Raw genomic sequence first — 25,435 nt, 5'->3', positions numbered from 1 at the left:
ATGATGATTGTGTCCATGGGACTAAACAGGAGGAGGGTTCCATATTCAAAACTCCAGATCTTGTTTGAGTGCTGTAAAATAACAATTGTGTTAACAGCTTTGTCCTTCTGGTCTCATTTACTTATGGAAACAAAATGACTTTGGAAAAAAAGTTGAGTTAAAACACTTACGAAGTGTTTGCTGTGTGTTTCTGAATAGTGAATTAAACATTAATTTATTAAATACAAAATAGTAGTAAATTACAATTGCACAATTTCTTACAGAGTTTTTATTAAGATCAAAATTACTTGTTCCGACTAGATTTATATAAATAAATCACAGTACATTTTTACTTGTGTTTAGAAGATTGTAATACATATTATAAAATTAAGATTGTTTTTTTCCCTCAAACCATCACTGTGAAAGGAATCATGCATTATTTCTACTGAAACAAAATGCCCACCTAGTTGAGAGAGCCTTGATACAGGTATGGCTCTACTCTCCAAAATTAGACATGAAACATAGAGATACCAGGACTATTTACTGAACAAGAAATAATAAAGAATAGCACAATGTTCATGTGTTATTGAAAATAAAAGTATACCAAAACAACACAGCTCTCTTTGTGCATCTTTGCAAGGGGTATTAAAAATGACATTTGGCCAGCATGCAACGACGTAAAACATTTCAGTTTTACAGTGTCTACATCTGAGAAAAGGAAGGACAAACTAAAAAACCCACACAAAATAATCAAACAACCCAGATGCTTACAAGTTCTCACGTCATCTTCCCTTCTGTGCCATGTGTGCAGTGTTCAGTCAGCAGTTGAGTTTGTCCTGACGATACCTTTCATGAATAGCGTCTGTCTCTGCCCTCTGGATCAGTGCATTTTTCGGGCCTTCAAGGAGGTGGAAGTCTTTTCAGAGAACCGCAGGACCCTGGAGTTTTCCCAGCTGTAGTTCCTTGCCCAACCCACTGTGTCAGATACTAACTCTAAATGCAGCTCAGCCCTGAATGTGCAGTGCCCTCACACCTTGCACAGCTTGGTTCATGTATCATAAGGCTGTTCCAAACAGAATATTGGTTGCAAGCAAGGCCTTGCAGTAAATACAGCAAGAATCAAAGTGAGGTTGTTACAGAGTCTGTCCTGCTCCGATTTTCCCCAGCACAGAGGGTTTCTATTAAATTCTACAAAGTTGTAGATTGCTTTCTCTACATGCTTTTTTCCCTTTTAGATAAGAAAGCCATTGTTTTCTTGCTTGACACTGAGATGTAATTGACAACGCACTGTTCTAAAGGGAAGAAAACATTTTATTGATGACAATTCAGGCTGAGTTACCTAGTATGTTTTTTTCTTCTTTCTGTTCAAATGAACTCAAAATGCATTAAGTGTAATTTAATTTGGTAGATTTCTAACTGGGTCAAACAGACTCTTCAATTGAATTTCCAGTCCTCTTTCTCCCTTTCCCTTTATCGTTTGTTGCTTTTAAGCTAGAAGAGAATAAAGAGAGTTTGTAGCATTTTTTAAAATTTAAATTTTATTCTTTATTTGTAATGGCAAATAGGCCCCCTCAGTGCTCTAACATTGCCAAATTCTAAAACTCTAAATATATCTTTTGTACTTCTGACTTCAGGTGCTCAGTGTTGATATAACCATTCATAATGGTTGATGTTTAAAAAAAAAAAAAAATCGCAACTATGCCCTCAAACCGAGATGGGTGGACTAAAGTAACCTTAATTTTATTCTGGTCTGTTGTCTCACTTCAGACCAAATGAGCAGTCTTCATTTTTTTTTTTTTCTTTCTTTTTTTTTTTTTTTTCCTACCATACTTGCTTTCTGTTCTGCCACTCCCTGCCACAGGTTGCGATGTACGCATGTTGGTGCACTGCCAGGGTTATTTACAGGGGAAAATGAGGCAAAAGAACAGTGATGCTTTTGATGTCTTGTGAATTCAGTGAAAATAAAGAAATTGCAGCGCTCAACAGCAGAAGGATTGTGCTTGTGAGTACTTTAGCAGGGGAATTTCACACAACTTCCCATTATAATCTGCCTCAGTGTCAGTATCTTGGAAGGTTTTCTCACTGACTTTTTTCATTCTATTTTTTAATAATACCTGAAATTGTGGCTTGTTATGGAAAACTAAAATTAACAGTTGAATAGCACATTTTTTAATGAGTGAAGAGGGATTAAAATCTTGCTGAGATGTATTTCTAAGGGATTTATTTCTATTTTACTCTTACTGTACTTGTGATACAGCATAATCATTCATTCATGGAAAATAAGAAAACAAATGAGGGTTGGAGGTTTGGAATTATTTGTTTGCGCCCTTCTACTAATTCACCTTTGGGAATCATAGTTCAGAAAAGCATGTGTGAACAGTATTGGGATCACAATTATCTCTTGGTTTCCAGCTGGCTTTCTAGCAGTAAACACTCTGTTACTTCAATGCACTGTTGCATTATTGTACGCTGCTGCTGTCTTCACATTTTAGTACCAGCCCACAAGAATGATACCCTGGGAATGTTTGAGTTCTAGGGAATAGCATCAATTAACTGGAGTATAAAAGTGAAGAGTAAAGCATCCAGGTGTAGAAAACAACTACTGCTCCGCTTCTGCACTTCTATGAAGAGGCAGGTGTTTTTATAAAGAACACAGTAATGCCATAGCCTGGGTAACAGTTTGTAAATCATGAGTCAGAGAACAAGAGTTAGGAGGATTTTAAAATATATATATTTTTTCCCTCATCTCTAAGCCTTTGAGGTGTGTTTGATTCTACTTGAAATGCTTCTGGAACATAGAGATATCTTCTTTGTAATAGAACTGTTTTCAAAATCATTCTCCTGATGCCAGCCCCTTGAGCATTAATGAACTGAGTATGGTAATAAAATCTAAAATATTAGCCATTATAATGATATTACTTTTCTTTTTATGCCCTTTTCAGTCGCTAGAGACAAATCTTAGAAAGGCTTTTACCCTGTTACATGAAGACAAAACGAGCTAGCTGCATAGGTGTTTTCCTTTTTACAGAAGCTATTGTTCTTTACATTGCCCTGGTAATAGCAATTGCAGTGGGACAGCATGCAGCTGCCTGTTTTGCATCCCAGGTAGGGATGCATGTATAATGAGTTGCCCAGGAAATCAAAGAACGCCACTCCAAAGGAAAAGGTCCTCCTCTTTGCTCATGCGTATCTCCTCACATTGGCTCCTGGGAGATGTGCCTGAGCAGAGAGTGCAGAATTTTGCCTGAAGTGAGGATCATGCATGAACAGTTATAAGCATTGTATTTATATCACTGGTCTGCTGACATAAGGCTTTAGTTGATAGTGTAGTGAAATGGTTTTGCTAGGGCTATTTTATAGCTGTATTTCTTTGTTCTTCTGGACATGCCCAGTTACCATTCTGAAATGTTCCTTGGGCAGTCTTTGAATAATTGTTGAGTTTTCCAGGAGTGTTCTTCATAGTATGGCATGAACTTATTTCAAGTTTTCGGATTTGAAGGATTTCTGCAAAGGACTCTAATAACCTTACTTTCATGTAAGGTGAAAGGAGGCACCAACTGACAGTGGGGATACAACCTTTCATCAGAAAATAAATGTCTGATAACAATTGTTCTGGGGAAAAAAAAAAAAAAAAAAAGAAAATCAAAAGAAAAAAGAAAAAAGAAAAAAAAGACTTCCAAAGCTATCAATTTACACTACAGCACTTTCTTTCTTTTTCTTTTTTTTTTTTTTTTTTTATACAAGAACCACTTCTGTTGCTGGTTCCAGTCCAGTATCTATCGCTTTTCATTGTTATCATGTTAGCTGTAAAATCTGGGTTATTCTAATGAACAGAACTTATGATAGAATTTGGGTAATGCTTATGACCATACAAATAATCTATCAGTAGCAACAGTGTTGGCTGGAGACCTAATGCTACAAGTGGATAACATTGCACTACTTGAAACCAATAGCTCTTCACACAGTAGAAGACTGAGGGTCCTATTCAGCAAATTTTCAGGGTCCTATGGCTGTGGCCACAGAGGTTCCAGAAGCTCTCGCTGAGTCTAATCCTGATTCAGGAACCAAAATGATATGCTGTGTATATATTTCTCTGCACAGCCGGGATGCGCTGGACACCCTCCCCCACTTGATTCCTGGGAAGGAAAAAAAAGTGTCTCTGTTTAGCTTAGTGACATGAAAATCAATCCACAGTAATGAAATCTAGAGAAGTTAGCCAGGCATGTATGAAAAGAACAGGATGCCTGTGAAAAGGGAAGAGCTGTCAAAACCTAATTGTGGGCTCTGGCTGCAATAAAATTTATTGAAGAGGGAAGACAGGTTGGATACAAGGAAGTAGCCAACTGCTGCTAAGAGACACTTCTCCTGCTCTAGGAGATAGTAATTGTTGCAATATTTCTCGCATGCTCTCTCAAGCGGTCCCTATCACCGTTTGGCTAGAGTTGAGAGCTCAGTGATGTGTTTTCTAAATCCAACTCTCATATGCCCAGTTGGGCGTTTCTAGTGTGGCATTTCAGCCAGTAGGTAACTTCTCATTTTGGGCATAGAAATAAGGGCAGAACTTCCCCGCTTTGCTTGATAATCCTCTACAACAGACTTGTCTGTTGGCACCACCTGTGCTCTGAAAAGGCATAGTGCATTCCTGCTGCAACAGAGCTTGTGAGTGTTCAAAGGTCGCCCTGCTGCAAGTGCACTGCTGTGGTCCTCAGGCACCAGTAATTGCTTATGGAGACCTGGTAATGCTGTGGTATTTTTGCCATTTTGTTACATCTTCCTGTTGCCTGACCATTATTTTCAACCACATAGGGTTGAAAAATTAAAAATTATTAAAATATTTATTATATTATGAACAAATAAAAGTTATTATTAAAAATAAACCATGGGAACACTTAAGAAGCAATTTAGTCAGATCATTGAATTTTTGTGTCTCATGAATCAGGATTAGCATTCCCTGTATTGGGAGGGGAGAGGATTAGACAGAGGGATTAAAAGGACATCTTTACCCCACTGGACTCTGTGGAATAGCCCCTGAGGATATGGCTAAGAAAGAGTTCAACAGGAATGCCAAATTTCTGCTGAATAGGTTAAAAGGGTGAGGAAGCCTCTTCGGCAGTCATCCAAGCGCAGAAGACCTGCATAACATTTCTGCTGAATAGGGCCCTAAAGACAAAAAACAAAACAAAACAAAACAAAACAAAAAAATAGGAACCTTAAAAGTTTTTCTGATTGCGTGGCTTCTTATTAACGTCTCAGATCTTGAGAGACACTTAAACATATTTTTTTCAGGGCAGTTAGACATCCCTTGAGATTTTCTAGTGGCATAGGTGATATAGTCTTACAAGAGAAGAAGTCAGATTAGATTTTTATATAGAAAAACAGTAGGTCTTGGCTATTCCTTTAAAGAGGTCTATTTCTTTGTATCAATTATCAGTGAAAGTTACCCAAGATCCTAAGTAAAACAAATGAACAAAACCAAACCAAAACAACAACAAAAACCACCACCACCACCAAAACCAAAATGGAACCCTTTATCTAGTGTATAATGTTTGTGGTATTCATGTATATATTAGAAAATTCAGTTTCACAGGAGTGGAAAGTAATTAAAGGAGCAGACTTTGTTACTAATATTGGTGTTTCTAAGCCCTTTTCTAGGATTTAAGAGTACACATGTGGATCTTAGTTTTGTTTGTAAAATTTTATCCAACTTCTGATGCCTTATGGAAGAATTTAACATTATAGTAATGGGGAAGCAAGAAATAAGTCTTACCTCTGCGAGAGGATGCCAGTGAGCGATGGGTTTCCGTGGGTATGAGAGCATTTCATTCCAGTGGTCACGACCTAGACTTTCTGCATCGTTGCCTACTTGGCATACTCCAATGACCTCATTGTGACCTACACTGTGAAAATGTTCCATAATATGTTTTTCTTAAAATTTTACCTTTAGAATCATATCATTTCCATATTTCATTAGAGACATTAATAATGGGTTTTTAGAATTAATTCTAGCCCCAAAATATAATGAACTATAAAATACATGGGTTGGCTCTTTGCAATCAAAATAATTTAATGCCTTCCCCATTGTAGCATAAACTGTGCATCTGTATGCATTTATTTCATTTTTGTATAAGAAGTGTACAAAATTCTTTGATTGTGCTCTGTAATTAGTTGCAAATACAAAACTAAGCCACAATTTTAGAAATGGAGGTGTGTGTCTAAGGAGTTAGTGTAATTGTTCACAAATGGAAAATTGGTGTGTGGACTGTCTGATTGTATGTTCAGTTATTTCAGTTCTGCTAAGCATACGCAGCTTAGTTATGTTGGTTATGGATAGAAATCTGTATTTTAAAATTGATAAAGGAAATTCTGCCTGACAATATGATATATTTTAGTCTTCTACCAAACTCAATATGACAAATTATTTAATTTCTCATATATTGGGAGAAAAATAATGACTTTGTTTCTGGATGCAGATCTACAATGAGAGGTTTTGAGCCAATAGATAATGTTATTTTACAGGTACAGGTATCTCACCGGTCATAATCCATAACAGCTATCGACAAGTTAATTTGGTCAATGTTTTCTGGAGGGACGTCAAAGACTATGGCTTCATTGTAAACGGGATTAAGGGTATTCCTCTTGGTGGAAGTTTTTCTTTTCTTTAGTCGCCTTCCTTCACACATTAAAGAAACCTTCACGTAGGGATCTGTGTGAATCACAAGAATAATGTTGGTTTTCTTTTGTTGTATTGAAGTAAACATAAATGGAAAGTAAAGGGAGCAGTCTCTTTGCCCATACCTGCTTGCAGAATTAGTTACCTGTACCTGACTGGAATTTGAGCTTCTTTATTACCATGGAATGACTGGGAGGTAATGGACATTGGAAAGCTTTATATTGTTGAATGCCTATAACGAACAATTCAGGTTCAAGAAGTTCTTTTTTTTGTGTACTGGCCTCTAAAGGGGTATTAAAATATCTGCTGAACTATATTACACAAGACTCTTTTATACAACAGCCTATGTATCAGTGTACTTATAACAGCATAATTATTACTTCTGCAGATTTGTAGGACAGACAGAAGACGATAGTATTGTACACAGTAGGATTTACTGATGTATGGTTTAATATAATTCAAAGTGTAAAACTTAGTGGATTATGTTCCTCCAGAGAATTATAATTATTTGGGAATTCCTGAATGCAGTTAAAACAAAAACAAAACAAAACAAACAAACAAAAAACCAACAACCTATTTCCTTGTAGCTCCTTTCTGAAAGCCCTGCAACTGCTAGCATGGCAAATAAGTCTATGAACTCTTATCTGAATTAGTTCCTCGTTTTCATTAGCAAATTTTGCAGCTGTTGTTGATAAAAGGCTGTGATGATCACTGTTTTGTCCATATGTCAAGAGCAGCAGAATTGGCTCAGTGGCTCTTGGAGACTGTCAGTGGTCAGTCTGTCTCTGTGTCATAACAAATAGTCTTCTGTACAACACAGTTCCCGATGTTAGGAACATAGTTTGGCCAGCTAATCCTGTTTTGAATCATAGTGGCTTTAGAAATAATAATGTTGCTCTCTTTTTGAGAGCAGAATATTTTAAACTGTTGGTTAAAACAGAATGAGCTAAAATATATTGTTTACTTCTCAGAAACTTCTGTACTCAAGTGACTCAAGAGCTTGCAGTGTAAGAACCTCTCTTTAAAAAAAAAAATAAAAATTTGACGGTGCTGGAGTTTTGTGACTCAGCAGGAATAGGGGACAGAAATCCACCTTGACCATTAAATACATTCCTACCTGATGCTCCTGTGATATCCATTGCCTTTAAATTTCTTGCCTTTATTATTGTAATAGTTAGTCTACCAGCTGTTGGAAGGTAGCAGAGTGAAAACATCAGGTCACCAAGATCGACGTTATCCTGTTCCAAGGAAAGAGAGACAATGTGAAGCAATAATAACAATTTATTTCCTAACCATAACAAGAGCTAAGGGTAAAATAAACCTTTGAGAATCTACATTTCTGCAAGCAGAAGCTGAATTCTCATTCTGAAACCTTTGCATACAAGATTCATGTCACTACATTTGTTGCTAGACCATCAAAGCTGTGAAGTTTAAATGTGGTTACAGTTTTTAGTACTCAGTCCTTGGAGATGAAATGCATTTAAGTAATGAGGTATAGTGTGAGTGAGGCATTGGAATGTGTTTGTTCTGTTTTGTGTTTTGAAGTGTGTAACGTTGTCAAGTTGCAGCAGATCTCTGTGCCTTTCCTTCTGGTCCGCAGAAGGATGCCCATAGTGAGGTTCACAGAATGAACATTGCTTGGGCAGAGTAAAGTTTTCCGTAGTTTCATAGACCTAGTTCCTGTAACCCAATATTTCATTCTTGAGTGAAGAAAGTAAATTCAAAACTATGTTCTAGGTTTTATGCTCACACACTGACACAGGAGTTCTACTTCAGAATACCTGGCATTTGTTAGGGTTAAACAGATACTGAGTCTAGAGGCAAGCCCTTGGGAATAGGGAGGCCTGGGATACAGTCTCTGCTAAAATAAATAAATAAATCTCTCCAGGAAATAAATACAAATAAATAAAAAATAATAATAATAAAAAAAGCTTCAGAAAAAGTTGATGAGAAAGAACCTCTTGTCTTGCAAGAAGTTTCTTGTCTAAAGTAGGAGACATGGGGTATGAATGGAGTTCTCCTATGTATCCCACTGAGAAATTTGCTAGTGGGAAGAAGATGACAGATTGCTTCCAACAAATATTTTCTGAGAATGAGTGGAAGAAGCATCCCACTGAGGACAGCAGGTTGTGAAAAAGTCAGTTTTTGTAATCCTTATATTTGTTTTGTGAATTTCACCTCAAATGAACTTTCTGATTCACTGAAAGTATTTGTCTTCTAATTTTCCTGTGAAACTCAGTACTGTAGCAAAGCCTAATAGAAAATAGTCGGATGGAAAAGATGGTGGTTTTAAATGTATATACATAAATTTGGGGCCCTTGTCCTGTTTTTAGGCACTTTTAGATAGACAGTCCTTCATTTTTTGAATGTAGAACTTGACAGAGGAAATGACCATCAGAAGAGGGATATTCTTCTACCTTGACTGCCTCCCTTATCTCATGGTGCTACTGCTAAGCTCTCCCTTACTTGACTAGAGATCATGTAAGCTAAGTGCTCTTTAAGTATGGATCAAGGGATGCCTTTTGATTTGTGTAAAGATCAAAGAATCTGTTGATAAGTCTTCAGGAGCTGTTTGTAATAGCTTCTATCCTGCACATACATGTGCATGTACCCTTCCCCATCTCCCCTTTCCAGTTTCGCTCTCTCCAACAAAGGGTGGTGGAGGACATGAAAGGCAAGTGAAAATACCTTGAAAGGGCTCCTAACAAATCATGTCTGAGCTAGCTGCTGTGCAGACTGATGCCCAGAGCCTATGAGGTCACTGTATGTAGCTTTGAGTTAACAGGGAAGCTGTGCAAGACAAAGAGTTGTGGTCATTGTTGCAGAAAAATGTATGTCAGAAGGGATTTCAGAAAATATGTGCATTCAGGCAGAAATGGGTCCTTTCCTTCTGCTGCTATTGAAGAGAGCTGCTGTCAAAGAAGGAAAATGCTGATAATGTGGGCCCTTTGTCAGTAATAACTAGCTTTTAACCCTGACTTAACTTTGTCCACTGTCATCTCTTCCGTTCTAAAGATCAGTGTTTTGTGGTGTTTGTAAAGCTGATAAAGGCTGTGACAATATCAGGATAGCTGATATGACTCACCCTCTTTAGAGTCTCTTGGTGGATTGTACTTGGAAGCAGACCTGCTGCAACACTGTGCCACTGACTTGCTTTGTGGGAGGATCTAAGTGCTGTTGGAGAAGGTGATGCTCTTAAGTCCTACAGGCTTACAAAGCGGTGTCAGAATATCCAGGAGAAATTTCTCTTGGCTAACATCTGCACTTAACTTTACAGGAAGACATTTGTAGGGGAAAGAATTTTTCCCCACCGTGAAGAAGAAAAACTTCCAGAATTTTAATTCCGCATCTCTAAGATGCTTAGATTCATAGAATCTAAGATTTATAGAATCATACTGTAGAATTCTTTCTTGCTAACCAAGCAACTCTGAGGGGGAACAGAATTTCATAAGCCACTCCAAGCAATTAAGAGAAGTTATCTTTTGGCATTTTGGGGAATTTGTCAGTCTGGCAGATTTTGATTGAGAGGTTATTTTTCAGGAATTGGTCACAAAATTTTAGGAGAAGATAGCATTGTTGAATTACTTAGCTTTCTTCCATCATAAAAATAAAACAAAACAAATAAACTGTAAGGCATCTGTTGTTTCAACCGAGATATTGGAATATTTAGAAATTGTCAACTATGGCAGAGTCATTCTGTGCTCAACTGTAGTGCTCCACTTGGTAACTTAAAATAATAATCATATTATTAAAATTATTTTCAGTGCCTTCTTCTGAAATTACTAATTGTTAGCAATTAGCTTACAGGATAAATCACTCCCTAGTACTGTGTCAGCAGCTCTGTGCTAGTCTTTAGCTGAGTGTAACTCATCCTGTTAAACAGGAGGATGTTTAATCCTAAAGAGAACTGTGACAATGGACCCTTAATGGCTTCACTTATGATTCCTTGGAGGCAGTGTCAAGAAGCTCAGGTCATCAAACCTTCTTAGTGAAACCTGTAAGTTGCCTGATAGAAAAGGAGTTTCTGACAAATGGGGATGATTTTTGTCATCAGATTTCTCTTGTGAATGACTCATCCTTTCTCATAAATATGTTTGGGTACAGAGAATAGGAATCCAAAAATGGACAGCAAGGCATGGAAGGAAGAAAGACGAATCATAGGCCATAAGTTCTCCATTTGTTTCTGGCTTAGAGGACATGCGGTCCTTGAGTTAGACAACTATAAGTTTTTATACCTGTGTCTTCAGAAACTTGTGTCTTGATTTTTGAAGCAGACAATCTGTGGTAGGTCTGCTATCATGCAGTGCCACACTGTGCCACTTTAATTAAAGTATGTGCCTCAATTATACCAGGTTCCTCAGCTCCCCGTGTATAAAAAGACAGCTACTACTTTTTTTTTTTTTTTTTCCCTGTTATGTTGCAAAAATAAAATAATACTAATTAGGGATTATGATGTGCTCAGATGTAGTTTTATGCATCTCATCAACTTAACCATTAAGGGGAGCACTTGGCAGGCAGTTATGACCTTGCTTTTTTCTTTTAAAGTTGCTAGCTGTTAAAATAATTTTTCAAGACACTAGCTATTTTAGAGATTTTAGAGTTTTATTGCTCTGTCAGCTGTACAACTCAGACAATTGTAAGCTCGCATACTACTTCCTTTAGCAGTTATACTGGTCACTGGAAATGAGGAAAAAAAAACACTGGAGGTTTTGTGAAATGAGATGATATCAGTTTAAACTTCTAAAACACGGAAAGGATTTATTACCGCTATAATTAAATTATCTGTTTATTTTTTTCTTCCTGCTAGCAAAAGAGCATTATACTAAACAACCAAACAACAAAAAAACAACCTTCCTTGTTATTTCATAATTTTTACTGGAATTGCACTTCTGTACTACAAGGCAAAATTTTCTGTACATTCTTCTAATCTTCAATAACGCAGGGGTTTGAATTTTGCATGGATTCACTTTAGAGGTGGTTCACCCTGATAAGACAAGGACAATTTAAGTGTACTAGGCATATGTGTTATGTCTAAATTAATTAAAAAATACTTTAAGAAGAGCTATCTGCTTTTGGGGATATAAATTTATTAAATCTATCATCTGTGTTGAGAAGTCTGGGTTCAGATTTGAGTGATATAAAATATTAATTCAGTTCAGGCACGTGTCCATGACACAAGTTTTATGCAAAAACCACACTAGAAAACACTTGAGACTCAGATTTGTTTAGGAATGATTGTAAATTATGTAAGGTGTCAAACATGATGAACTTACAAAGTTAGCTCTAATTTTTCAATTATTTCTTCATAGAATTATTTTGAGTTATATGTATGAGAAACATGTATTGAGGAAAAACTCTTTAGAAATGTTTGATATTAATTGGATTTGCACATGAATAGAAGAGTGCCAGCTGCCTTCTCATTACAAAAGGATTCACATTTTAAGATGACTAGAACAGATATAACTGGAAAATTCTGTTTTCATGACATCTTAAATCAAAGAAATGAACTCTAGTCAAGTGGGCATTTATTAATGGCTCAATCAAATTATATATACAGAGATATGATTAAGTAAAGTTTGAGGAAAATGGGAATGGTCTATCTTACACAATTATTCTTTCAATACATCAATGTCAGACTATATTTGATGTTTCAAGTTAATTTGCAAATTGTATTATTTTTTCAGTGTGATTACATTTTTTTGCATTTCGTTGTCTTTCTTTTATTCAGGCTTTTCTTAGAAAAAAATGAATGCAATTAAGTAAAAAAGTTTTGAGAACTATGAATGCAAAAATGAACCTGATTTCACTTTCTAGAGAAAAACATCAAAAAACAATTCTGAAACTTGATTCTACTGCAGTGAAGGAATCTATAAGAAAGCGAAAATGTTTGAATGTAACTCACTCTGGATTTTATACTGCTTTGGCTACATAATATAATGTTTATGTCAAGTCAAAGGTTGGTTATTCACTTGTATGTGTATGCAACTGTACAAAGCGTGTATAGAAGCTAGTCTGAGGGGATGAACAAAAAGGCAAAATAAGAAAGGGCACCTTTGAATTCCTAGTATTCTCTCCATGAGATTGTCTGTGTCACAGCATTTGTTACTATGCATACATTGATAAAAATGCTGAACCTGTGTGATTCTTGCATAACTTATACAATGGAAAGTATCATGAGCTCAAGAATGTAAATAACAACAACGACAACCTTATAAGGAGGAAAGAAAGCACTTAAGTCAGCTGGTCAACTAAAAGAATATATTGTGTTCTTTTAAAACTCTGACAGCTAAATTCAACTTTAACTTTGCTTCTTAATCAAGAAATTCTTAGGAGGAAATTCTTTCCTATGAGGGTGGTGAGGCCCTGGAACAGGTTGTCCAGAGAAGTTGTGGATACCCCATCCCTGGAGGTGTTCAAGGCCAGATTGGATGAAACCTTGGGCAACCTGGTCTAGTGGTGGCATCCCTGCCCATTGCAGGAGGTTGGAACCAGATGATCTGTAAGGTCCTTTCCAACCCAGGCTGTTCAATGATTCTATGAAGTATGTAGCTTGATTTTTTTCTCTGTTAGGATTTATATTACTAACGATAAAGTGATGCCATAAAAAAAGCTTCTACTACCTTTTCTCCTAGATATTCTGGAGCACCTTCTAGTCAGATGCCTTGGCTGACAGACCAATTCTGAAGGCCACAACCTTGTGCTGTACTTGTTAGAGACTGAAAGAAGAAGGAATCCATTCTGCAGACTAGGTGGTAGAGAGCCACTATAATTTTCAGCTCAGGGTGCAGATATTCTTACTTTAACTTATTCATAGTTTTGCCTAGCATCTTGGCAACTTCTAAATAAAGACAGTATCAAAAGTAAAGCAACCAGCAAATAGCATGTATTTCATTATCTTTTTTTTTTTTTTTTTTTTTTTTTTTTTGGATTTAAGAAGAGCTCCACCCCTCCCTACCCCCCACCCACCAATAACAATGTTCTTTTATGGTTTGCTCCTCTTCTGCATATTGTTCAAAACTGTACATTGGATTAGGGTCATGGTGTCTTTCCAATTTCACACATAAAACAGGATAAAGTTATACTATGGTGTCAGTAATTCCATGTCTCCACTTCATGGACTGGATATCTTTTTGCATGGATTTTTGTCTTTTTCTTCTGTTTCCATCATCCTTGTGTCATGACTACTTTTCTTTAAGGCAGATTGCTACAGTCCACATAAGTCCATTTATCCCTGGAAGTCTTCAAAAGACGTTTAGATGTAGAGCTTGGGGATATGGTTTAGTGGGGACTGTTAGTGTTAGGTCAGAGGTTGGACTCGATGATCTTGAGGTCTCTTCCAACCTAGAAATTCTGTGATTCTGTGATAAGGAGGATCCTCCAGACACAACTTTGCATTGTGTCAGTCAGTCAAGATATCCTACAGTGTGGGTAAATGGAGTTGAAGGATCTGAATGAAAAAGTCTAATGGTTCAGAATAAATCCAGTTAATGTCTCTGAGGAAATAACTCGTAACTTGCTCTTGCCACAGTGTCCTTAGGAAGTCAAGGACAGAGGCCTTCTCCTGTAGGCAGTCAGTGTACTTATCTCTCTAAAGGCCCAACATCTCCATTGTCATAATTTATATCTTATAATTAGATGGCAACAATTAACTGAAATTGCCTTTCCAATCAGCTGCATATCGTCTTCAGTTATCTGAATGCATTTACAGAATATATTTATTCTTTCTTAGTCATTTCAGACTGTTAGTAAATTATTCTTTAATAAGGTATTTACTTTTAAAAACCTCTATTCAGTACAGACAAATTTCATACACATTGTTATTTTAAAATTTATGCTTAAGTCCTATAGATTGTACTGGCTTTGAATCCTTTACATACATTTCTAATTCAATAGCCCAAAGACTAAAGTGCTGCATCTGGGCCTAGGAGTGAATCTAATGAATTATCCTGTAGCTATTGAGATAGAGATAATGTCTTAATTTGTTCCAAACTAAACTGATGAACTGGGGAGATGGCCTGAATTGAACTAATGAAAATTAGTAGAGACATGGTTGGAGAAGCTGGCATACTTGTCCTGTTCATGTGTGTGTGGCTGTCAGAAGTTGATTTCAAAGGGAAAACAGAAATGAAGAATTCTAAAATGAAACTTCTCTAGAAAGTTAATGTAAGTAATTTTTAAATTCCCTGCGAGTTAAGAGGGTATACACAGAGTTGTTTCTGAAGGGTTGCCTAGATGGCATTGTTGGTCAAAGAAAGATGTAGCTGATCAAAGTTTAAGTTTCTCCTTGCAAGTTAAGCTGTTTCTCTGAAAAGTATTTTGTTTTCCTGAGTTTCTATTGCTTTATGCATCTCTTCTGTGACTTCCTGCTTTCTACAAAATATGAAGTACTGTATGGATTTAATAATACAAAAAGTCTGCCTTCCCTCCCTCAGCCTTGACTCTTCCATAAATTGCAGTGTATCTTTTATCATTTTGATTGTTATGGGGAGGGGGGATGTGTCTGTGTGTGGGTAAGCATAGGGAACACTTGAGAGCTGAAGATCATTGCATCTTTCTAATCTAATATTTAAAGATGAAAATGTCATAACCTGTAAGATGTGAGTTTACAACTGAAGTGCTGTGGACAGATTTGCTCCTCTATTTCTTTCAGTACATTCCACTTCATTATATTCCACATTGTCAGTGTTTATAGATTGCTGCCTTAGGTATTATGCTTCAAAAGTCTTTTGAAATGGAAGCCTCTTGAGGGTGGGTTTGATGATTTCACACTGCTAAAATACTTCAGTACAGAGTTGACTCTGCAGAGAAGGCAGTAATGCTTTAGAAATGTTGACAAGCTTGGGAACAGCAATGAAATGCAAATTGTTCTTTAAAGGAATGGGTGTTTGGAGAACTATCTTGAAAGAAAATCTAGGGGGAGAACTTCAATTGGGAAGCAGAAGAGTTTTAATGTTAGGTGACAATTGTAAAAAATGGAAGGACAGGTAGGTGAGACAGAGAGGGGATGCCTCACAGAGGGCAGTTTCACAAAACAATCCAACAGCGCAATCTGAAAGAATGGACAGTAGTTTCCCAAAGTGAGGACCAAAGCTTTTAATGAACAGCTGTCAGTATAAGTCATGTCAATACCTGTATTTTTTCAGTATACTGTAACTGACTGGGATTAGACCTCAATTTCATGTGAAATACTCAGATACAAAAAAAAAAAAACAAAAACAAAAAACAAAAAACAAAAAAAAAAAAAAAAAAAAACAAAAAAAAAACCATCACAACAAACATAATAAAACAGGTTACTGCCATTGTAGCACCAACCATTGTAGCACCAACTATTTCACAATACAAGGTAATCTGGGTGGGCTGACCTTACTGACGTAAAAACCCTTGAAGATCACAGACAGAAGGAGATGAGAAAATAAACCCTCATGGTTTCAAGGCTAAATCCTGGCCTGTTGTAAGAAGGGGGAGGCTAAATTACATATTAAGTGTTCAATATCTCTAGGCAGGCATGAGCCTGAAGAAGATGAAGCAGCAAATCCATTCTAACACACAAAATTACTTCTGCCATGAATTACTTGACAGTTACCTTTTGCTTCTGTTCTGACATAAATTGAAAGTAATGTTTAATTATCTCAATATCCCACTATTAATGAAAATTTCAAATACCTCTAAGAAAAATTGCAAGGGAGGAAACCGGTTTTGAAAAGAAGTTAACTAATCAAAATATTTTAATCCAGAATGTCTTGCCCATTAACATTGTTGCTTAATGTGTTAAAATGAAAATGTCAATTTAAACTAAATTTGTATGCAGACTAATGCGATAGCCTTTCATTTTATCTTGAGTTACAATGGCTTCACATGGACTTACAGCTCCACTGAAATACCAAACGACGGTCCAGCTTCTGGCCCCACTCAGTTACCTGTTCGTGTACAGGCACTGAAAGCATGCAGTATAGCAGGGATGTGAGGGCACTATTGGGCCTTGCTGGCTGCAGCTACCCTCCTGCCCCAGCCCGTGGCCCAGGACCCCACTTGGGCCCAGCTACACTGTAGGATGGTGTCCAGCTCCCATCCACCAGTGTGCTCCACCAAGTCAGGCCCACCATAGGGGTGCCCTCCTACAGGCCCTGGCCTTGGCCATCCCCAGGGCTCCCCCAGCTCCTGGCCAGTCCCACAGCACATGGCTCCTAGTAGCCCAGCCCCAGGGAGCTGCAGGCCCTCGTCGTGCCCTGACATTGTCTTAATTAAGTCTCACAGAACAGCCGTTCGGCAGAAAAGAGCTGATATGGACATGCTGCTAACGTGAGATGAAATTAAAGCTATAGGCCCTACTCGCAGTTCCTCACTATTCCTTAGCACTGAATGTCATTCTCAGTGTTAGCATCTTGTGTTGTGTAAAACAGCCGTCTCTTATATCATGAATTCTAATCACATCACCCTGAGGAGGAGAGAAACAAGTATGTGGGTAGTGTTGAAAAAAGAAAGTCACAGTATCAGGGGAAAAAAAACTCTCCTTTTCAGTCTGCACCTATGGTGTTTTATGGATGGATCCATTATGATTACATTGGGTGCTCTCTGATGACTTCCTTTCTACTCAGGCTTAGGACAGATTGTATTCAAAATAGGTGATAAAGAAGGGTCATTTTTAGAAACCTGAATCTATTTTTGTTCTAAGTCTCTACAAGCCATTTTGGTTTTGAACAAGTTAATATGAAAAAAGAGAATGTTCAAAAAATACATAATGTACGTGAAAACTAGAAAGCTACTATCAACCTTTATGTCACAGTAGCATGTAATTCCTGCTATTACACAGCTTTTCTCTAAGAAGTTTTTTTTTTTTTTTTTTTTTTTTTTTCTTTTTAATAATATTTAAAATCAGATCTCTGTTGTTGGCTTTTAGGCATTTGCTGAGTGAATCTATTTAATTTCAGTATAGCAGATATGGGGGTCTGCTGTGCACTTTTCTGTGTATGTGCCCTGGAAGGCCAGGAGGCAGTTATTCTGCTCAAGGCTCTCATGTAATGAATGCAGAAGCTAGAACAGCATGTGTTCATTGTTAATTGTAAACAGATGGTGAAGAAGCGCTGTACCCCTAGATTTTGACTACTGGAGTATAGTGGACTCCTTTTGCAAACTACAATAACTACTAATCAGTGTACTGCCATTAATCCAAACTTCATCTAATCATTTTAAAAGTTCTTGTGATATCTGAAAATCAAATCCAAATTCAGTGAAATCCCTGATGTGCCCTTTCTATTTCTCTTTCTAATCCTTTTTGGTTTCTAATTTCCTTAAAAAGTGATACAAGAAGTAATACCTCAGTTAATAAGGTATATCTAAGGCAGAATTTTCAAAATTTTCTCTCTCTCCCTTTAAACTTAGTGGCCATTTGATAGGTGGAGAAAGATGTGTAATTTTATGAATATTGCTCATATTTTTTTCTAAGAGTTGCACAGACATTTTCTTCATTGTCACTTCAGTGAAAGATATTTATTGTTTGAAATAGGCATCTCTCGTGGTTTTCCTTGTAATTTTAAAACCAATCACAAAGTATCTCTCCACTGAAATTTCTTCAACGGATTTGGTCCTCTAGAGATGACAATTCTGTTGTTGTGTTATAGCTCCACTCTCCCCCCTTCCCCCTCACCCCCTCCACCAGTTTGAGAACTGTTCTGCTTTTTTTGTTTGTTTTAAAGTTTAAAGCTTTTGTAAAAATCCCTTATGTTTAAATCTTGTTACCTCTGAAATTTTCTCTGGTTACTGTTAGTGTAACTAAACACAAAATGTTGGCTTGTAATCTGTTAATCTGTCACCTGTAATGCACCATCCCCAAAAATATATGGAAGTAAGAGAAAAATGATGAAAAGGGATCTCTATGGCTTAAAAACACAGCTGAGAGCATTCCACATAACCTGCCATTAAACTGAATGCACAACTAAATTTAACATGTATTTTACTAGTAACACTTCTCTGTAAAATTACCCACTTTTAACAATAGTAAAGCAATTTCAATAGAAGTTTCATTTACTTCTTAGTAATTTATTTAAATGGGTCATGAAGAAAAGAAAATCACTGCAAATTTCAAAGTGAAGCAGCCAAGGTAAAGAGACTACTTCACTACTAGCAATACTCTGCTAATGGATTGGGTGAAAAGGTGTGCAGTCACATTGCTTTAGTTGTCTTTGTATGGCCATTCATTGTAATTGCACGTTACATGGGAAAAGAATGTAATTATGGATGGTAAGGTTAATTGTACAAAGCACATTTATTAAATATGTCAAAATAGACAAAACACCTAAATCTTCAATGCTGCAAAATTGTCTCATTCTATGCTTTAGAATCTCTCTGATTTTGAAATATAAAAGAAAGTAAAATAATGGAGGAAGGAAGAAGGACAATAAAATTAATGCTAATGAGAGTATTATTTCAGAAGTGTGGAAAACTGCTCCCATCCTTGATTTATCAAACTGTGCTGCAAGAAGAATTCCCATTTGAATCAGGAGAGAAGTCAAATTATTTTATTTATTTTTTATTTTTTCGTGGTGGGAGGGAACCATAAGAGATTAGGGCTTGATGGAGCTTTGAGCAACCTGGTCTAGTGGGAGGTGTCCCTGCCCATGGCAGTTGGGTTGGAATTAGGTGATCCTGAAGGTCCCTTCCAACCCAAATCTTTCTATGATTCTAAGGGAGGCTGTTCTTTTTCCTCCCAGAGATACTACTGACAGTTTCACAACAGACTGCTGTGTAAAATTTGCCAACTGCATGATGTGCCAATATGCTGTTGGTATATAACCCTCTCAGGGCAAACCTCCCTGAATGACCTGAAATAATGGCATGGTATCCGTGGTGATCAAGCAAGTAGGGGTTGCTTTTACCAGTTCTCTTAGGCAATGCCAGAAACGTTTCTCCGTTTCTCAATTGTAGCTGCTGATGCTGCCCAAAGGGTCATGCAAATAAAGTGACCCTCTTTTCTTCTGAGATTATTCTGCAATATTGCCATTCTGACACTAAGCCACTCAGATGTGGGGAAGGAGATTTTATGCTGTTGCTGTGTATCATTCACCTACCTTGCAAATAAGTAGAATATTTTAACCTGGGAGCTGTTAAGTAGTTTACCAATGTAGCACTACATCTACTTAGGAGCTGTACAGAAAAACAGCTTTGAATTAAAGCCGAAGACTGTGAGGAAGCTAAATGAAAGGGAAGGAAAAGAAGACAGAAATCTATTTTAGAAAATGTAGATTCTGAATTCAAGTGTATCATTCAGGTACCTATGACATGAGCAGGTGAAAATGTGATTGTGTAGTATGATAACAGTTCTCTTTATGTAGTAGTACTTCTCTATCAGATGTGCTCGTGCCTCCCTATTATATTTAGACAAGTACTGCTGGCAATTTTAGGTCCACTTTAGTGAACATGCACGGAGAGTAGTATAAGATGCAAGATAAAAAGAGAGCACTAAGTATAGATACAAGTGCTTTAGTACTGTAAGTCCATAAAAGTGAGTCAACAGAACTTCCTTCTCTTAGCGACTCTTCTTCTTACTTGTGTTACTTTGCATACACTACATGTACAATATCATCTAGAAAATAACAGGATTTTGTTTCTATGGCTAGTTTTACTCCCTTCCTGACGGCATCACATGCATTTGCATGACGTGGGTCAGGGTGAGTTGCCCACGCTCCTGCATGGTTATGTTTATACCCAAAATAACTGGTGTTATTATGTACATACTACCATATGGGTAGGAAGATGGTTGCATTTTTAGAAAATCTGAGACTGACTTAGTATCCTGGAGTCACTTTAGTGCCTTCTCAAATTTTTCCTTTAGTTGTTTATAATTTAAAAAATATGATAGTTTAGAAATGAAGACAAGGTTGTGAATTGCCTTGTCCGAAGTGATGAGTTCACTTTAGAACTGTTCATTTGAGAATGAACAATGATTTTGTGTACACTATTTGACACCTTAAAAGGGCCTGACTTCAATTTTTTGGAAGTATGATTTTGAAATAATTTATGTAGTTATCTCTGAGCACTGTGACTCATAACTTTTGGAGCAATACTGTCTGAAAAGAATGATAATGTCAATTTTTGTGTGTGTTGCTTAAGCACTGAAACGTTTCCTGAAATAAATGATTTGTGAGAACAAGAGAATGTCTGGATGGAGGTGAGGAGAGTGAGCATCTATTGCTTCATCTACTTGCCTACTTTTAAAACAAGCACACTTTTTTTGTTTTGTTTTCCCCACCAAGATATATATTATGGCTATAGATATCACAATAGATGCTTTTTATTTGTTTTATAATATATAATATTTATGCAATATATAATATATAGTATTTATGTGTTTTATAATAAAAGCTCTTTGATAAGTGAAGTGTTTTTCATGACTTTCCTAAGACTGCTGATAACGAGTAAACAGTAGAATTTGGAAAAGAAGTACATGAGAAACACGGCTGAGCTACTGAAAAGAATGACTCAGGGTGCTCACTGCAGAGATCTTGAACAATAATCTGTTCTGTTTTCATTTTATTAGGGCTGCTGCCAGCCAGTCAAAGTTGATGATGTGGATATAGGACTCAGGTTATTTCTGATATAGGGATTTCTGTCTGCTTCTTCCAGGAACAGGTTTGATGGGTGACTCACTCATACTTTAGCCATCTAATGTGGGGGGAGGAGAAGGTGGAGTTTTAAATCTTTGTTGAGCAGGACATTGTCATGTATTTGTTTTACAGAGAGGAAAAAAAGGATGTTAACTTGCTTGCTCTGATGTTCTAGTGAATTTTTTGAGGTACACCTCAGGTGATTTATTTACATCATTCCATGGAGCTTTTTATACAGTTTACAAGGTACTGTTTCCAAACTGTAGCAAGAAGGTTATGCATGAAATTTAAGCTCTAGTGGCAGTTTTTTCCCTGACTTCAGTAGAGTCAAGATCTCATGCTGGATACCACTCATTTTTACCCGCATAGAATGTTGCAATCCCAACAGAGACTGAAGTTTATTGCTAGATTATCATTTACTGTAAGATTCTGTGCTCAGTGGAGTACAGACATTGAAAGGTTTTCATTATTTTAAAGTGATTCTTTTCTTCCTGATGCTCGTAAAAACTCTCTAGGGGGCTTGAAACCAGTGCCAGCTGTTTTCTTCCTATTCTTCTTGTACAGACTTTCTTTCCCTATACCACATACATATTTATTTTATCATTAGGGTTGTTCAGAAGAGTTATCGTAATGTAGATCAAATGGTTGATTAAACCACAGCTGGCTTTTAAATACATTTATAAAACCCCAGCAAGCTTTTATAATAAAACATATAAAGAACCCTATGAATTCTGATAATAAATGTACAAATTAGTGTGGAAATCATTTTTTTTTCATTCTTCTGCATTAAATTTAATAGTGTTTGGGTAGCACTTTTTAGATTAATAGAAATATTGCATAGAAATAGAATAGAAAATATTAGTATTGCTGTTTGCCTAGCCACTGCTCCGTTTCAAAGAATTTTGCTGCAGGAAATGGAACAGGAAGTGTTAGGTAGGAGGAATAGTGGGCTTCAGCCACGTCTACTGTGGCTGCTAGCAATTGGTTGTCTGACAGGCAGGGTTACGTTTTCTGATGTTGTGATAAAATGCTATTTTTAAGACGCCAGATTTGGCCCAAGAATCTGAGTGGGGAATTTATCCCAATAGTTCATATAATCAACTGTGAAAACCTCCAGCTGTCAGTTGTTTTCTGCTTCCCTGCCCATCACAAGCAAGATGCCATCACTAGTCAGAAATCTTCTTCCAGATGGCGTATGTAGCTTTCATTTGAGTCTGCCTGATGACAGTAGCAAATGATTAGACACTCGCTAAGGTAAGCTGCAGCTTGTGACTACTGTTTTCTTGAGTAAATAGAACAAGGTGTTTAATCAAGACAACAAAGTGCCAGAAAAATGTAGCTATGTGAATCTCAAATGTCATTTTACCACAAACGTTATTAGCATAGCGTCTTCATTTGAGCCTGCCACTTCACCAGACTACACCATGTGCAGTACTCACTCTGATGCTCTGCCAGGGAGCCGTGGGAAGGCGCAGACACTACAAGCGACGATATGCGTCATTTACCCACGTGAGAAGTCCCAGTGTCTTCAGCAGGTCTAACTACAGAAGTTAATATATCCCTGCCTCTAGTGTTTGAGTTGGCATTGTAAATTGCCGTTCAGTGTTTGTGAGGACCAGGGCAGGATTCTGAGGTTTGAGCGTCGGCAATTTGAAAAAGGTAGTGGCCATGGGACTGATAAATCTTGATAAAAAAGGCTCCTTTGGATGTAGGTATCTCAGTTTTGCCTTTTTTTTCTTTAGCTCTGCTCCCAGAAAATATCTCACTGAAAGAAGGATGCCGTTGTGTCCCCCTTTCCCTGTGTAGTTTGTCTGTCAAGTAGTCTGTTCTAACAAAGTGAAATAATTGAAGTAGCTGTGCATCTTTGTAGTAATCTGAGCAAGGTTCTCTACAGAGCCTCAGAAGCAGCCCTTGTGCTCTGAGGGGCCAGGGTCAAAGAGGGAGAAGCTGTCGTACATCTGTGAGGCCTTGCAGCAACAGTCAGGCTGGAATGACACTGCTATTATACTTGCAGACCATATAGGCAAATTTTAGCAAAATGTATCTTTTAAAGGTTCTGTTCTTATTTATGCCAATCTGATTGTTTCATCTTTTATTTCTTTCAGACTACATGATCAGCTGCTAAAAGCCTCCTAGATTAGAAAAGCTATAGGTGGGTGGTACCTGACCAAAAGTCTTTAACACATGGTTGGGAATATGCAGGCTTAATCTGTAGCTAGTTCCTCTTCTGGTGCCACTTCATATCTCTTACATTTTTTATTAATAACATTGTCTATTTAAGTAATAGTGCAGGGCTACTTTTTTTTTTTTTTCGTTTCCTGATAAAGACTTCAGTTGAGTGTTCCTGCAGTATAACCTGCTCCACCAGTCAGCTCAAACCTCACTGCAGCTTCTGACATTTTCCCCCCACAAAGTCAGTGGGGAGGTCTGAAGAGAGCCCCTGAACAGTTATTTAGCAAATGGTGTAGCCTTCTCCAAATTCCAACAACTCTGTAATTTAGTGCTGGAGGTGCTTCCCAAAGAGCCAGGATTACTCCTAGGGGTTATTCCCCTCTGCACTAACCTGCACAAACATACTGTGTGTCTTGGTAAGAGTTTGGAGCACAGCTGCACATAATCCCTAGGTTACACAACATGTCCACCTATTGCTTAATACCAGACTGACATATATATGAAAAAAATGTTTTTCCATAAGAACTGGAGAAACAGACTGTGCATAGAGGAAAGATGTACAACCCTAAAACATACTTTTTGGTGGAGAAATAAATATACCTCATGGTATACCTCGAGGCTTTTCACATAAGTACAGTGTGTGCTGATCAAAATGAAGAATGCTTTCAAATTTGGCTCCAAATATTGAAACTAAACTTAGTGGGATTTTGCAGAAATTTTGATGAATTTACAACCTATTTAAGTACTCTCCATGGCTTTTGCTGGAAAATAAATAAATAAATAAATAAATAAATAAATAAAAAGACAAAGCAAGCGTTCCCCAAACTGTTTAATAATTAAATGTGTGCTTGAAATATTTTTTTTTTTTTCCCTGCCTGGCTAAATACATATTTAAGCTGAAAGTTATATAACCCTGTAGAAAAAAATGGCCATGGTTTCAATCTAATCTCAAATTATGTGCAGGCTGGTTGCAGTGAAGATCAGTTAATACAGCTGTTTCAGAGTTACTGCTGTGCGAATGCCCTTTGCTCATCTTGAAGAAATACTGTCTATGAATTGTAAAATACTAGAGCATTGTTTTTGTTTGCTGTTTCCACTAACAAAATTGCATGGTATAGTTGAAGGACAGGCTTGGCTGGCCGGGATCACATTTTGCCTTTGCTTTTGTACGCAGGATGTATGTTATTGTGAGTTGTTTCACTGAGGGCTGAGTATAGTTTAGAGAGTGATTTCTCGATAAAAAGAATTGGCAGAGGAGGGTGAGAAGAAAGGGGAATGTATACTACATGGGTGGTTATAGACTCTTGCAATAATCTAGAAAAGCAGGAATTTAGGATTGGGTTTAACCTTTTTTAGCATGTAGCTAATACATGGAGGAAAGCGTTCTTCACACCACAGCCATAGGGCTGGAAAGCAGGAGGTACATGTAATGCGAAGGCAGAAGAGGAGAGAGGAACTCAAGAATATGCAGCATTGTGGAGTTGGGGAAGAATTGGTGCAGAAACCAGGATTTCCATTTCATAGGAAATGGAAACTCAGTTATATATAAAAGTTATTTCCATTTTGAAGCAGACATATATAACTTGACTTGAAAAAATTTGCTTTGATTTAAAAAGAGCAGGGTGGTTTTTTTCCTATTTCAACTTTCAAAATATTTGAATATATTGCAACAGAAAGGCATTCCAAATGCAAAATCAAAATATCTTTTTCTGGAGTTTGACTTCTCAAATTACCAAGGTCAAAATTATTTTTTCTCTCCAGAATTCTTTCACTGAAACGGTCCCATTTCTACTTTTTTTTTTTGTTTGGTGGATAAACCCTGATGTCTGTGTTCCCAAGTTCAGTAAAATTCATGTGGTACATACACATATCCACGTTTCTCTGAGTCAGCTTGGCCTTAAACTAGTCCAAAAGCCCCAGTAAATATTAACTGAGGCTTCAGTGTTATTATAAGATTCATCCTGTTTCTGGCCATGCCTGTGGAGCTAAAAAGCTGTTAGGAAATCACTTGCAC

General features: G+C 37.1%; 1 protein-coding gene across 3 annotated transcripts in view; it reads right to left on the bottom strand.

Annotated features, from left to right (window-relative positions):
• Nucleotides 1-318: 318 nt before the first annotated feature.
• Nucleotides 319-25,435, bottom strand: part of SYT9 (synaptotagmin 9) — a 67,441-nt gene continuing 42,324 nt past the window's right edge. Inside the window, exons 4-8 of one of the 3 annotated variants that reach the window (XM_082762242.1) lie at nt 7,767-7,887; nt 6,511-6,682; nt 5,747-5,876; nt 4,983-5,139; nt 4,014-4,115 (exon numbers count right to left, since the gene is read on the bottom strand). In XM_082762242.1, the coding sequence (XP_082618368.1) occupies nt 5,032-5,139; nt 5,747-5,876; nt 6,511-6,682; nt 7,767-7,887 (531 nt within the window). In that variant the 3' untranslated portion in view covers nt 4,014-4,115; nt 4,983-5,031. Of the gene's footprint in view, nt 1,471-2,849; nt 4,116-4,982; nt 5,140-5,746; nt 5,877-6,510; nt 6,683-7,766; nt 7,888-25,435 lie in introns of those variants that run through there. The other 2 variants (XM_082762241.1, XM_082762240.1) reach the window with 2 other exon arrangements.

Source organism: Aythya marila (assembly GCF_965140915.1).
Source record: "Aythya marila genome assembly, chromosome: 5".
NCBI lineage: Eukaryota > Metazoa > Chordata > Aves > Anseriformes > Anatidae > Aythya > Aythya marila.
The sequence above is the reverse complement of the archived record's forward strand: the minus strand, read 5'-3'. Positions and strand labels throughout refer to the sequence as shown.